At 52.1% G+C, this 15,652-nt stretch overlaps 1 protein-coding gene and 1 long non-coding RNA gene across 2 annotated transcripts in view; both read left to right on the top strand.

Moving 5' to 3' along the window:
• SRRM4 (serine/arginine repetitive matrix 4) overlaps positions 1-1,713 on the top strand; it is a 143,861-nt gene extending 142,148 nt beyond the window's left edge. Inside the window, exon 13 of the mRNA XM_032310408.1 lies at positions 1,319-1,713. Coding sequence (XP_032166299.1) covers positions 1,319-1,604 — 286 coding nt within the window. The 3' untranslated portion in view covers positions 1,605-1,713. The remainder of the gene's footprint in view (positions 1-1,318) is intronic.
• An 80-nt stretch (positions 1,714-1,793) lies between these two features.
• Positions 1,794-7,614, top strand: LOC116571909. The gene is made up of 2 exons (XR_004278041.1): positions 1,794-2,968; positions 3,192-7,614. It is a non-coding gene; the product is annotated as an uncharacterized LOC116571909 (long non-coding RNA).
• Positions 7,615-15,652: the final 8,038 nt, after the last annotated feature.

The raw sequence follows: 15,652 nt of genomic DNA, 5'->3' as shown, positions 1-15,652 counted from the left end.
ATCACACCTTGCACCAAGTGTTGGGGGGGAGGGGGACAAGAAGGATCGTTTAGATGCCAAAGGGACTTAGAGGTAGCTCTGGTTGGTGAGGGAGAGAGCACTGTTTCTGGAGTGGAATCCCGGCTGTGCCACTTTCTAGGTAAGCTGGGAAAGTCTCTTCACCTCCCAGATCCTCAGTTCCCACCCATGTAATATGGAAGGAAATAACTCCCAGGAGTGTCATGACGATGAAGTGCACGGGGGAAACAGATGGGAACCCACTTTGTAAACTGAAATGCAGAAACTAGAACCTTCAGGGTGCCCTTGTTACGGACTGGATGGTCAGACTAGGTGGATAAGGTTTCCTACAACAGGTAAGGTCTTAGATGGAAAAGCCCTAGAAAAGAAGCCTGAGGTCTAAGTGGACACATATTTCTCAGGCCTTGAAAGCAGGAAGAATGGCTGAGTCCTGCTCTAAAATTGGCTCCTGACAATCAGTTGGGCTCTTCCTTCTGGCCTCTAAGCGTCAGCAACTCCATCCAGAGACTCACAGGACTGGGGCTGGGGTGCCCTCCTGGCTGCCTACTGCCTCCTCCCTAGAGATGACCTGAAGGAGGAAAAAGCACTTGTGCCCCAGACAATGAGATAGGGGTCATAGCAGCACCTTCTCAGATATCCCACAGAACACCCTGGCACACAGGAAGTCCTAACCCACTGCATTGACCAGAGGTGCCCTTCGGGTTGATTCTGAGGAAGGCTGAGCTAAAGTGGCATTTCTAAAAGGCTCTCGTTTCCTTAGTCAACCTCAAATAGTCCATCTTGATGAACCCACTCAGTGTTTCCCAAACTTCTGTCACCCAGCAGCATCTGAACACTTTTGACTTGTCTGTTTAGTAGGTGTGCTGTAGTTTACTTAATTTTCTTTAAATAGATATGCTCTTTCTTAGAAGTCCATACCTTTAATTCAAAAGGAATACACCACAGTATACTATATGGAAAATCAGCCTGTTTACCATAAATAGAAGGTTCTAATAAAAGTAAAAATAGCACAACAGAACTGCTATTAAAGTCTAGATGTAGATCCTGTTGCCAGCTGGAGGCCCCAAGCCCCAGGCTTGCTTTGTTAAGAAGTGAGATCGGTGACTTCCCCAGACACCAGCACGAGGCTGAGACCGTCCAGGGGACAGTCACAGGGCAGGACGAGGAGCATAAAAGGAGGGTTCCCCCAAGGACCTGGGGAGTGGAAGGATCCCACTTTCCCCAGAGAGCCGGCGGGAGCTCTCTGGCCTGGGGCTGGGCGGAGTCTGGTCCTCCAGCGCCCCCTGTCTGCTCTCCGCAGTGCCCGGAAGCGCCCCATCCCCTACTACCGGCCCAGCCCCTCTTCGTCCAGCAGCCTCAGCAGCACCTCCTCCTGGTACAGCAGCAGCAGCAGCCGCTCGGCCAGCCGCAGCTACTCCCGGAGCCGGAGCCGCAGCCACAGCCGGACCCGCAGCCGCAGCCGCAGCCGCAGTCGCAGCCGGACCCGCACAAGCAGCAGCTCCAGCTCCCGCAGCCCCAGCCTGGGCTCCCGGAGCCGGAGCCGCAGCTACAGCTCAGCGGAAAGCTACTCCAGCACGAGGCGCTAAGCAAGAGCCCTCCCCTGGGTCAGCTGCCGGCAGGAGGGCCCCCTGCACTCTGCCAGCCTGTCCCCCTCCCTGCCCACCCTGCCTTCTCCTCGGTGATGGACCTTGAGGGCTCCTGGACCCTGTCCTTCCTGCTCTCCTGGGGAGGAAGAAACGAGGGTATGGGGCCTTCAGCCTCTTTGTCAAGCTGCTAGGAGCCGCCGCCAGCACCACCCTGGGTCTCAGTTCGGGCCTGGGCGAAGGGAGAGAACCACCCTCTGTTGGCACCAAAAACCTCAAGGTTTTGTAAGAAGCAACGGGCCTGTGACTCCAGTGTTTGGCCCTGGCCAGGAAAAGAGTTCTGCGCACCCAGTGCTCACAGGCCGCCTATGGAAGGCTCGCATCACACCTGCTCTCATTTCCCCCTCATTCAGCCTCTTGATGTGCGTGTGTGGACCCTCATGGAGTGAGAGGAGAGGAAACGGAATGCTGTCAGGCTTTTCACCTCCCAGGCAGGCCGGAGCAAAGGCTAGAAGGCTGTGGGCATGGCGGGAGAGGAGGGGGCTATCTGAGTCGGGATTGTGGATGTTTCAATAGGGAGGAAAGGTCAGGAGGCAGGAAACACTTGTTCTCTGATCGTGAGTCTAGATGCAAAAGGGCAAGGGTCATTCTGCTGCTCCCCCCCCCCCCCCGCCCCATTATGTTAGTGTGGTCAGGAAAAGCAGTCCATTAGGTTCTGCTTTGCCAGCCTCTTGGCTCTTCACAGGGCCCCTGAACCTCCCTGAGAAAGGACACAGTGGACAGTGAGGACAGCTTGATCTGCAGCCCCACAGCCCAGATTTGCCTCAGCCCCCGCTAGCTGGCACCAGCTTCGTTCCATGAGACCATCTGCTGAACGGCCCCCAGTGCCATGGCCAGCTGCCAGCCCCCAGCGCCGGCCAGTCTGGCCTTACCCTCCCGTTGGTGCCTGCCTGCCCCCTCCCCCAGCGCCGGACCGCCCCAGCCTGGAGCCCACCTACCCTCAGCCCGGGCCACCCCCTTTGCCTCTCAGGAATTTTGCCAGGATGGGGCACAGGAGCTCAGGTTTTGGGGGGAAAGACCCAAATCCAGAGTATAAGGGGACAGGGGCTGGGATCCTCGGTATCCTGGGATTCCGCCAGTTTCTGAGGCTTCTCTGAGAGCTCAGCCCCGCCTTCATGCCTGCCCTCACCCTGTCTTCCCCTTCCCCGGGGCTGGGCGGCACGGGTAAGCTGATCTCCACCCCACAAATACCACCAGTTGCTTCATCCCCAGCAGGCACTGAGAACAGGGGTGTGCGGGAGAGGATCCTTAAAATAAACTCCTGGGCATCCCCCTCACCAGCTGACTGGCTTTCCGGAGCCTTGTGGGTGAGTTTCAAGTTTGCGGTGGCAACAGCAGCGGGACAGGGCACAGAGGGAGATAGTGCAGGGGACAGTTCCCGCCTCTGGATACTGGGGCCAGCTGTGGGGGAGCAGGGACTTACCCTTCACTGGAGCCCAAGGAAAACATGTGAACAACAACAACAAAAATCCTTTTTCTTGAAAGCAGTGAGCCATCTCCCCCATCCCCCAATCTCTCCCATCACATCAGCCTGTGCAGCCGCCCACCAGGCCTTCCTCCACCAGGAGAGCAGAGCGAGGTGCCCCAGACAGCTCTGGATGACCCGGCCTTCCCACGATGCCCTCTGGCCCAGCCCTGGGCCCCACCCGCCCAGACTGATGGATGCCAATGCTGTCATCGCAGAAGGCCGGATGGCAGGTGCTTGGGACAGGGGCAGGTGCCCTGGGAGGGCATGTACAGTAACTGTAAATAACCCTCTTCCCTGCCCAGGAACGCAAACTGGGCTCCACTCTCCCATCACGGAGCCACGGAACCTCATTAGCAGGACAGCAGCGGGAGAGGCCCGAGAGCCTCCAGTCAGACTGCCTCAGAGGACTCTAGGGGACCATTCTGCCTGGGGCTCCTAGCAAACCTATTATTTATTTTATTTATTTATGTTTATTTATTTATTTATGTGATGACTTTCTCTCTCTCTCTCTCTCTCTCTCAGTTGCCATAAGCAGTATTCCACTATTTATTTATTTATATGGTGAGGGGTGTGTGTGTGTGTGTGTGTGTGTGTGTGTCAAGGGGGGGGGTTCTAAATTATTTCTGTGCATCTCGCTTTTCTCCCTCATGTCTTTGTGGATGGACTCTGAGAGGTCGGGTGTTGAGCAGGGATGTTGGCTTTGTCCCTGCAGGGGAGACCCACAGAGCTCTAAGTCCAGACATCCTGGAGTTGGCATGGGGGCCGGGGGGAGCCCTTCAGACCCAAGGTCGTCATTCTGTCAGTGAGATTCAAGCTTGCACCCCAGCTCCCTGCCCACCAGCAGCCTTGCTGAGGGATCAGAAAGATGAAAAACAGCCACGAGGCTTGTGAACTAAGGCCCTGAAATGATTCATTCGAGTCACAGCTCACGTGGGGGCTGGCATCTAAAGTTAGCCTAACCTAACTGAGGCAAAACTTGAACAGTCAGAAATCTCGGTGTGCGCGCTTCAGAGAGGCACCTGCTGGGAGACAGCTGTAGGGTCTCTGGCCAACTGAGGAGGCTTTGTTAGTACTTACTGAAGTAGCCGCCTTGGGTTTAGGTGGGTAAAGTGGTTGAAGTGATGGCTGGTTTAGTACCTGGAGCGAACTTGGAGTTGACAAGGAGAGAGTAGGGCAAGAATTGAGCGGAGTGAGCGGGGAGGAGAGGCACCTGGTCTGGTCCTTCCTCCGGGGCCTCCAGTAGTGGGCAGGACCCCTCCCTCCCTTTCTTGAGCATACCTGGTTGGTTTCGAGTAAATAACACATGCTTCAGGCCTGAGCGGCAGCTCATTTCTCCCCATCCCCTGAGGGTTTTCCAGGCAGTGTCCACCATGCTAAGCAAAGCAGAAGCCTTTTACGGTGATCTCTTGCTTGCCATCAGAGGAGAGCACGAAGCTATTGCAGAAATTCAGGAAAGGGTGAAAAAAAAAAACAAAAAGATGAAAGGAGCAGCTGGAAGTTTCCCCCAAGAAGGTCATTTCGGGGCCCGTGAAGCCAGGATCTAGAGGTCTTTAGCAATCCTGCCTCTCTAAGAGCAGGGTCTCCCTGCTTCCCAGAGAGGGCCCCACCCTTTCCAAAGTCCCCATTCACTGCATTGAAATCACCAGCCCTCTGGTACAGCTTTGAGTTTGGTGAGACTTCTGCAACATCCCTGGTTGTTTCCCTGGCAATGTGACTTTACCCAGCTCTAACTCCCAGCCAGAGGAAAGTTTGCAAGAAGGCTGCTTAAATGCCTGCTGGGGGCTGAGGGAGGGAATATCTGTCCCTCCCTCTTGCCAATTTGCTTCTCGAATTTCCCGTACAGTTCCCTTCTTACGCATCCAAAAATAAAACGCTTGTTGGGGTCCTGGTAACCGTGCTTACCACCATGCTTAAGCAGAGCCCCCAGTTCCTGGCATCAGTGTTCCTCTGCATACTTCGCCCACACTACCTTCTGCTTCCAGGGATTAAGACAAATCGCCTGAAACCTGTGTGTGGTGTGCACCTATTTTAAAAGCCAGCATTGGTTGGGGGGGGGGGGGTGGTATGGCTTGAGGCCCAGCAAACATTCAGCCTTCCTGGATGAATGAACCTGGAGAGATCACTCCATTTTTGCAGGCCAGAAATTACCTTCTTTGAGAAGTGGGCGAGTTTTTGAGATATAATCCAGAATAGTGACCTGAGGCCTGGGAAATTGTCCAAAGACAGAGTGAGTTCACCAGGATTGAGAAGAAAAAGGAAAACAGTCTCAAATATTTTTAGAAGGTTCTCAATCAATAGAGTAAAACTTAGTATGTGAATTCCCTTCAGTTAAATTAAGAAAGGCTTACTTACTCCCTCAAAGCCCCCGTCCAGGAACATTCTAGTTCATTGAGGTTCGACTGCATTCTTATCTGTTTCTTCCCTTCCTTGAAGGAAAGGCGATCTTCCAGAAGCCAAAGGAAATTAAGATGTTTGAAAGACACAAGGGTCTGGGTCTCAGAGAGCCCCCATCATCCATTAGCTCAGAACCATCCTCTTTCCCAAAGGCTTTGCCTGAAGAGGGCCGACGTTTGGGTGCTCCCAAAGGTTCCCAAGCACTTTTCTTCAAGTCCCACTCCCATCATCGCCTCTGCTGTATTTTCCACGAATAGTCAGAACAGTCTCACGAGCATGTGTCTTGCCTTGCTTTGCTCCTCAGCTAAATAGAAAGTTTTGATTAAAAAACAAACCAGGATTCCTCAAAATGCTGCCTCCTCCATTAGCCAGCCGCGTGAGCCGAGGAGCTCAGGCTACCTCCAGCGTCAACTGCAACCTCTTCCTCACTTCTACACCAGTGAGCCTGTGATACAGACTCAGCATCTCCCCTCTGTGGCTGGTGCTTTGGGCTTTTTTTTTTTTTTTTTTTTTTTAATTTATTGAGGGTTTTTCTTGGGGGGGGGGTTGTCTTGCATTGTAAATACCATGATGGGGGCTCCCTCATCAGAACATGGCTTATTTAATAATTTATTCCCTATTTATTGAGTGGTATCAGGAGAGGAGAGGGACCCCCTCTTTCCCTGAATTGTTACTGGAAACTGGTCCATCTCCTAACTCTGGGTGCAGCTGTCTGCAGCAAGGGGCTTTATCGCCCAGGTAATGAGTGCTAGAATCACCCAGCAAATTGGAATTGGCAGAAACGGAGTCTTCAGTCATACAAATTAAGCTCAAATGGAACTAAAACACTGGTTATCTCCGGGAAAACCTCATTTTGATGGAAATTAATTGCGGAATAAAATGTCTGTGCACGAACCAACTTCTATTAAAAAGTCACAACTCCTTGGGAAAAAAAAAGAGAGAGAGAGAGAGAGAGAAAGTTGTAATTCCTTTTCTCTGGCCGAGAAAAGCTATGCCTCATCTTCTAACAAGTTGAGCCAAAGAGACTGGAACAACATTCCTTTGTGATTCTCTGGCCTGTGTGTGTGTCTGTCTGTCTGGAGGAAATGGAGTGGGTCTCAGGCCTCAGTGTTATCATCTGTAAAATGGGACTTGGCCTAAGTGTTCGTGGCAGAGTAGAGCGCCGGGGTTCTGACTCTGATGCTCTGAGCTCCAGACTGTCAGGTGTACGGTCCCTGGTGTCTTCTGCCATCTCTGTAGGTCGAAGGATGTCTCCCAAGGAAGGAAATTAAAAACCAGGGCATGGACTTCATTTGTAGGGAGAGGTCATCATAGCTCAGTCCTGCAGTCAAAAAGGAGAGGCCTCCAGGTGCTACCACCTGATAGAACTCGTGTTGCCTGGGTCAGAGAAGCCCTCTGGTAGCTCGGTCTTCTCTCCAAGCCTAGCCGTCCAGTTATCAAAGGAGAGACCAAGAGGGCTTCACTGTCCTCTGGAGTTCACCACTGTCCTTCATGTCAGGCCGTATTTTGTATGGTTGTTCGAACAAGCCAGGGACATGGGTCGTGCTGCCATTTTTCAGATGAGAAAACTGAGGCCCGGGAAGGGGGAACTGGTATGCTGAAACTCCCTTGAGCTCAGAGCCTCCTGGCTCCGTGCCCCACTCTCTTGGGAGCTCTTTTCTTGCCAGGCCCCTGCTATGAGGACTTTGTGCAGCACTTCCTCTCCCAATTCTTGGCTGCTCCCTCAAGCAGTCATTGGTCAAGGACCTAGCAGCACCCACCAGCAGGCTTGGCGCACCCCAAGGCCATCTCTCCACTTCGGGGCGGGGCTGGAAGTCCCATCTGGAAAACCCCAAGCCAGGGGACCCACCACCAGCCCAGCTCGGCCTAAGCAGCCAGCCTCTGCCTGGAGCGTCTACATCAGAGAGGGGAGAAGCTCCTGTGTCCTCCAGCATCTCGGGACCCTGTCTTCTACCCAGTGACAGACCGGCCGTGGCTTGTTGGATTTCTGGTGTCCACAGCTAAACATAACCTTCCCGGGGTTCCCGATTTTTCAGCCTGGACGAAACATGTCTCTGTTCTAATAAAAGGTTCCATGGTATGGTGTTCTCATATGTGGCCCAGCATCCTCCGTCTGCGTGGGGTGCCCAGAAGCAGGGAGGGGGAGGTGCGGCAGGGAAACGGGACAGGGAACCCCTGGGCACAACCTGCTGCCTGCACACACACGGTCACAGGCTCCTCTCCTTTCTTTAGTCCTCAAAACAAGCCTGTAGACGCTTTGGTTTTACATAGACATTCAGAGCATCCACAAATGCCTCAGGAATCCTTTCCGCAAACATTTTAAATCTGTGTGTCTTAGTCTTCCCCACAAGCCGAGGACGTAGGCAGGAATCCCCTTCCTACCGAGAAGGAAACTGAGGCCCTGCAAAGCAAAGTCACTTGCCCAAGGCCGCGGTATCAGTGATAGGATCCAGGCAGGCTGACGCAGGACCTGACCATCCACCTCTCTGCCCCACGACGCTTCAGCTAACGCGGAGAGGAAGCAGTTCTCTCTGATAGAACAGTGTTTCTCCCACGCCTTCACGGGCAGGAGGAAGTTCAATGTGGACGGCAAAGATGCAGGAGTCCAAAGACCCGGATTCTAAGACCCTGCCATTGCTCTCACGGAGCTAAGATGACACCCCGCCGGGGCTCGGTTTGCTCATCTGTAAAATGGAGGTGGCAGCCGCTGTCTCCCTGGGCTGCTGTGGGAACTAACTGGAATGTGGCTGTAAAAAACATGATGTCTGGGAAGCACTCAGTGAATGTTAGTGAGCGTGACTACTGTTCCCTAACCCGAGACTGAGCTAGGGGAGTGGGGCGCGTGAAGACAGCCGTAAGTGGCCAACTGGGAAGGGTAGGGTTCCTGCAAGGCTCTGTGGAAGCCTCCAGAAATGTCCTCAGTATCCAGCTTCAGAGTTTCCTGCTGTGGGGATCAGAGCTTGAAAACACTCACAGGGGCAGGCAGGTGAGGGAAGTGGACAGGGTTAGGACCGTGGGGCCCCGGGGAGTCCAGTACCCCATGGTCAGGTGGCCGGCTCAGCTCAGAGTGGCCATATCTCCCCATTTCTCAAGAGGATGAATTTTTAGAAAAAAAAAAAAGTACTGATTTTTAAAATGTGCATAACTCACGCTTCCCCCCCCCAAACATTATGCAAGTCAAAAAAAAAGTTAATACAAACACATGCACGGAAAATATAGATCATCCCACCGGCCAGACAGCACCCACCCAACTCCTGGGCTACAGCTCCTCCATCACAGCCCTATCTACACCTGCCGAGGCTCTCAGCTAGGAGAGAGAGAGCAAACAAAATAGGTTACCACCGTCACCTCCCCTTGTATCTTGCCTCCCTGGAACCCTCCCTTAAATTTTTTTAAAGACTGTATTTATTTATTTGAGGCGGGGAGGAGAACACAAAGGGAGAGGGAGAGGGAGAAACAGACTCCCCGCTGAGCAGGGAGCCTGGTGTGGGACTCGATCCCAGGACCCTGGGATCATGACTGGAGCCGAGGCAGATGCTCAACCAACTGAGCCACCCAGGTGTCCTCAAAATTGTTGAATGGGACAGCCTCGCTGGGGTAAATCTGTTGCTATCCACTGGGACCGCTGCCGCTGCTGCCACCACCCCATGCACTGATTTCTTTCCTCCCAAACAGGTTTTAGGGAAAGGCAGCCACCCGTGTCCCCTTATGAGGCTTCCTCAATAAATAATAATAGTAGTAAGAGTAAAAATTACATTTTACGGTTCAACAATCATGTGCCAAGCCCTTTTCATGCCTCAACTTAACTCCCTTTTCATCATAACCCTGGTTAGCCCCATTTGACAGATGAGAAAGTTGAGGGTCCCAGAGGGTGTACCACATGGCTAGAGGCATTTGAATCTCGGTTTATGAGCTCCGGGACCATTTCCGCTGCACCTCTTTGCCTCTGAAGGTGGGAGCCCCTGAACTCAGAGCTAGCCCTTCCTAAGGGCCCCCCATGAGTTTTTCTGGAAAATGTGGCCGCCAGGAGTCTGTGAGGCCAGCCTCAGTGACTCATGAAAGAGGCCTCTGTCTTTTTACCTCCTTCTCTGGCTCCCAGTTATGGGAATCTGGTGTTGTTCTGGCTCTTGGTCTGAAGAGGCAGCCCACGCCCTCCCCAGCCTCCTCTGTGCGGGCTGCGGGAGAGGGAGAGCGCTCTCTCAGGCCAGATAAGCAGCTGCCCGGGGACGGAGCTGGGGCTGCATGCAACCCACACCCTTACCTTCCACGGTCCCAGGGACGCGCACAGCTTCTCTTAGGGCGAAGGCCGTCAGGAAAGCAGGGGAGTCAGGAGGACATCAGAAAACCAAGCTTCCCACGAGGGGCAGGGGTATTGCGTGTGTACAAGACCAGAGCAATGACACCCACCTGCCAAAAGTAGGCTCTTGGTCCCCCGCCTACCCCGTGCATTCCTTCCATAGCGATATTACCGTCCGCACCTAATTTGTTTACTTGTTTACTGCCCATCTCCAAGAGGACAGAAGCCTTGTCTGCCTCATTCATTCCCCATCCGTGTCCCCAGAGGGTGTGCCGTGCTCAGCACTGGTGTCTGTCAAATGATTAAATCTGCCTGGGGTTGTCAGCTCTGCTTCCTTCCAAGTCTCATGCATTTTGAACTGGTTAACTTTTACATTAGGTCGAGGGTGGGGAGGACGGCTAGGAGACCTGTGGCAAAGCAGGGGCACGTCCCACACACGCACCCTGAGGATCTTTCATGCACACATTCTACCCACGAGAAGCTGTGTCCCTCCCTGGGAGTGAGAGAAAGCAGTATGGCGGTGAGGCAGACAGGTGTGAGCCCCTACCATTCATCCAGCTCTGTGCCAAGCTCAGGGGTACAGTCTCTAGGATTAGAGAAGGGTGTGGTCTTTAAAAGGCAATGGCTAAGAGCAAGAATTGGGAGTCACAAGACCTGGGTTTGAGCCTGACTGCCACTTCCTTGCTGTGCCTCTATGTGTAAGTGGCTTAACCTCTCTGAGCCTCCAGTTCCTCATCTTTCCAGTGGGGAAGCTAAAAGTATCAGTCTCACAAGGGTGCCATGAAGATAGGATACAAGTAAAGCACTTAGCCCAATGCCTGACTTAATATCAATGTTATTGATACCAAAAAAGTATGTGTGTGGGTGGGGGTAGGCTCAGTTGCCTACAGGTAAGCTCACGACAAGTTTCTGGGATGGTTCCAGGTCACCTCGGCAAAGGTCCAATGTTCTCACACCTTTCATCACCTCGAATACCAAATTCTCCAGGGAGGCACTCCCAGCTGCCTCCCCAGCTGCCTCCCTCCATGAGTCTCTTTTCCACTCGGAAGAATCTAGAGTCTCCCAAGAACCTGGCGATTTCCCCAGGTGTATCTCCACCCTGATAGTTCATCAACATTTTCAACCAGAGTAGTTCTAACGTCAGTCTTCTAGGGGAAGGACACGGGGCACTGTTCAGGCCTTTCCACCCATGGCCACAGGGTTTCCACTGCCTCTGAATGCTGGCTCCAAAGCCTCCTGCAGCCACGGCTGCCCGTGATGGAATGACTCACGGCAGTTTGTCTTTCTGTCTGCTTTTTGTCTATTGCCAGTGAAACTAGTCAGATGCTTTCTCAAGGTGGAACACTGGGTGCCTTTGACAATCTACTCTCAAATCTAAACCCAAAATAAACAGCACCAACCACATCACATAGACTCATGTTGCCAAAAGGAAAGGGGTTGGAACAAGTGTGCACACACACAGGCACACACAGAGGCACACACGCACAGAGTCTGGTTTTTTCCTTCCATCTCCCTCACCTTGAACCCTATTTCTAGATTCCGAATCCATGGCCTTCCATGCTTGGGCTTCAGAGAGTCTGTGAATCCCTTGAAATCCCAGGCAATGTTTTTACATATGAAAATACCAACATATTAGTGCAGAGAAGGACATATTCCCTACTGGTTTTCCATCCGGGCCCGACTTGAAGCCTTTAGGATGCTTCCGCAAAATCTGTCTACACTCTCTCAGGATATGGCAGAGTTCTCAGTTGCCTCCCAAAAGCTATGGCCCTTTCCTCCAGAGTAATAATGTCAACTAGGTTCATTGCCACGCAGAATAAAGACTACATTACCCAGCATTCCTTGCAGCTAGCTATGGACATGTGACTAATTTTGGCCAATGAGATACAGGCAGAACTTTCCATGGTAGCTTCCAGTTATTTCTATAGAAGGGATTTGTCATGTGCTTTCCCCCTTCTTCTTCATCCCTTTTCTCTTCCCGCTGGCTGGAACGCAGATAGGATGGCTAGAACTCAGGGGGCTCCCTGGTCCCTGAGATGGGTCTGGGAATTGAGGCCATGCAAGCAGAGCAATAAGATGTAAGGGTCTCAGTTTCTGAAGACTTTGTGGGACACCATGCCAGCAACAAGACAGACTATTAACACACCATAAGGACCCTCTCCGGCTAACCCCTCCTAGGAGCTGTCATTCCCAGACCTAAAAAACCAAAACAACAACAACAAAAACCAACTTCCCAAAGCAGTTGTCTTTGGACACCAACTGGTCAAACCAGCTTCCCCTCTGACCTCAGGTATCTGGAGAAGAGGGGCCTCAAGTTTACAGACTCTCCAGCTCTTCCTGCCTCCACAGACCTCGGAACCACCCCTCTGCATAAGTGCCTCCATCAGCACTACCTAAATGGCCCAGACTGAGAGGACTAGGTGCCTCTTTCTCAGGTGGGACATTAGCAGAGAAGCAGATAGACAGGTTTATTAGAATGATACTAACCTTGAGGAAGTGCCTTTGAAGCAATACGAACCACCACCACCAAAGGACAGGATTTGGAAGCCTAGCCATCAGCCATTTGGACACTCTACTCATCAGTGATGTCATACAGAAGGAAGAGATATCCCCTAAGGGTCCTCCCCCTGTTCTGCTGAGGTGTCCCCTGGGCTACTCACATGCTTTGAACCGACAGCAACAGAACTCACTTCTGCTCACAATTCATTGGCCACACTGGTTACGCGGCTTTGGCCAAATCACAACGGCAGCAGGAAGAATGCGGCTTCCTATCCTGTGCTCTGAATCCCAGCTATGTTCTGGGTACTGTCCTAGGTGCCATGACACAGCCTTAAACAATCAGACCAAAGTCCCTACCCTCGACCTCCCGGGGAGCTGACATTGTAACAGAAAAGACAGATAACTGGGTGGCTCAGTGGGTTAAAGTCCTGCCTTTGGCTCAGGTCATGATCTCAGGTCCTATGATCCAGCCCCGCAATGGGCTCTCTGCTCAGCAGGGAGCTTGCTTCCTCCTCTCTCGGCCTGCCTCTCTGCCTACTTGTAATCTCTGTCAAATAAAAATAAATAAATACAATCGAAGCATAAAATAGAACCAGCTGATGGAAGAGAACCTGACTGTAGATCGAGTGGTTGGAAGGAGAAATTTAAGTAGAGACAAAAATGAAGGGACAGACCAGTCTTGAGGAAATCTGGGGGAACAGTGTCAAGGGGCTGTGGGAACAGCAGGAGAGAAGTCCTAAGACAGGAATAGGGGTGGCTCTTCTGTCCAAAGGACTGAAAGGAAATCAGAAGACTCTAGCACAGGGAGCGAGTAGTGGCTGACAGCGGGGAATCAGATCAGAAAGGCAGCCAGCAGCGATCACTTTCTTCATGAAGCTTTTTAGTTTCTAAAATTGTTTTAATTGTTGATTCGACTATTTATTTGACAGACATGAGAACAGAGACTTTTGTCCCATCTCTAGCCCCTAGGCTAGTCCTTTGCATATAAGAACTTAATAAATATGCAATGAATGAATAATGAAAGGAGCCCCCCCACTCCCCGCATCTGCCCCTCCTCACGTGTTCCTTGATTGGCACCACCACCCACTGGCTGCCCACATCTAAACCCTGGGCGGTCATCGGATGTACCCTCTCCTCTCCTCCAGTCCTATCTCTCAGTCAAAGTGCTTCTGCTTCTTTAATATATCGTGAATTATATCCACAGTTTCTCTCTGCTCAGTCAACAGCCCAGGCCAAGCCGCCATCTTCCCTGGACCCTACGACAGTCTCCTTTGCTGGAATTTTGCCCTCCAGTGCCCTCTCCACCAGTGGCCGGTGATTTTCCTAGAACTCAGATCTCATCACACCATGCTCCTTCTCCAAACAGTTCAATGGGTCCTCAAAGAGCTCAGAGCCTAACTCCTAAATGGGGTCCACAAGGTCCTACATAATCTGGCCCATGCCCACCTCCCCAACTGCTTCTCACCTCACGATCCATGCCAGTTACCTGGTGACATAGGTACTGCTGTCATCCACCTTTTACAGATGACAAGGCAGAGGTTCAGAGAGGCCAAGCTACTGACCCAGAGCAGCACAGCCGGGTCTGTTTAAGTTCTCATCCACCCGGCTTTACTGTCTTTCTTAAGGTATAAATAAATGCCAACACTGTCACTTCTTTAAAGACCTGGTTAGTTGAGAGATTATTTCCCTTGCTGCAGAATAACTATTCGTGCCATGAAGGGGATTTCGGAAGCTGTGATAGGCTCAGGAGTAAGAGGAGGGGCCCCTGAGAGCCCTTGGCTGGGGGCATCCCTCTTTGGAGATGGCTAGGGGTGGGTGGGATGAGCCTCTCCACCCACAGCTGACCCCTGACTCCCTACTCCCAGAGACACATGCAGGTAAGAGGAGCCCCTAGTGACCCCTGACTCCCACTGGGTCCACTGAACCCCTGACCCCAGGCCCCTGGCCTGGCTCTGAGCAGATTTTGCGTGGGTGACATGTAAGGATCCCTCTGGCTGACAAGGTGGGGGCTTGTCCCAGGCAGCCTCCAGGCTCCCGGATGTCAGTGGGATCCTCATGTCACCTGTTCTCCTGAGAAAGGCTGCAAGGGGCCAAAAGAAGTTTCCAGGCCCGGTGAGGGGGTAGAGGGAGAGATGGGCTGGTGCCCTCAAGGTCAGCTGTGGTCTGTTGGGTCCCTTTGGGTTCAGAGAGCCCTTGTTCCCCACTGGGCAGCAAAGAGCACAGGCTTAGCCACTGGCAGAGATCTGACTCTGTGCCTTTACTTTTCAACACAAAATGGGGTTGGGGCACCTGGGGGGCTCAGTCAGTTAAGAGTCTGCCTTCGGCTCAGGTCATGATCCCAGGCTCCTGCGATGGAGCCCTGCGATGCAGAGAGCCTGTTTCTCCCTCTCCTGCTCCCTCTGCCTGTGCTCTCTCCCTCCCGCTCTCCTGGTCTGTCCAATAAATAAATCCATAAAGCTTTTAAACAACAACATAAAATGGGGTTAACAATATACTTCTGGGGGCACTTGGGTGGCTCAGTGGGATAAGCCTCTGCCTTCGGCTCAGGTCATGATCCCAGGGTCCTGGGATCGAACCCCGCATCGGGCTCTCTGCTCATCAGGAAGCCTGCTTCCCTCTCTCTCTCTGCCTCCCTCTCTGCCCACTTGTGATCTCTGTCTGTCAAATAAATACATAAAATCTTTAAAAAAAAAAAAAGGCAATATACTCCTGCCTCATAGGGCTGTCATGAAGATGAAGAGAGGTAAGGTATCTAGTGCGTCAAGTAGAGCTTGGCACATAAGGGGTCTCAAATAATGGTGGGACCTTTACTGTTTTCGTGGTAGGGGTGGTTGTTACTTACGGAATCATGTGCTCGTTCGGAGCACGGGCTCTGGAGTCAGTTGCCTGGATTTGGGTCTCAGCTCTGCCACGGAGTCGCTGGGTCAGCTTCAGTGAGTTACTTAACCTCTCTGTGCCTCAACATTGTCATCTGTGAGCAGGGATAATCATACCTATCGTAGAGCAAATTGGAATAGGAGTAAATAGATTTATGCAAAATACAACTCTTACAAAAGGTTAATTAAGTATTATTATTATTATTATTATTATTACTACTACTACTACTACCTATAGAGGTGGTCAGAGAAAGCAGTCCCTGGAAAGAATTTGAGAGATAATAGTAAAAGGAGGCCAGAACTCAATCAATAAGCATTAGCCGTGTGGGACTATGAGGGCATTGACTTGTGCAGGGAGAGAGTATGTGGGTTGTTTTATTTATTAATCATCTGTTTTTGCACGGGTGTTTGCTGAAGGAAGGAGCACTGGGGGCTGGGCCCGAGGCTGAGACACAGC

Source organism: Mustela erminea, chromosome 13, assembly GCF_009829155.1.
Source record: "Mustela erminea isolate mMusErm1 chromosome 13, mMusErm1.Pri, whole genome shotgun sequence".
NCBI classification, from domain to species: domain Eukaryota; kingdom Metazoa; phylum Chordata; class Mammalia; order Carnivora; family Mustelidae; genus Mustela; species Mustela erminea.
This window is presented reverse-complemented; position numbering and strand designations above follow the sequence as displayed.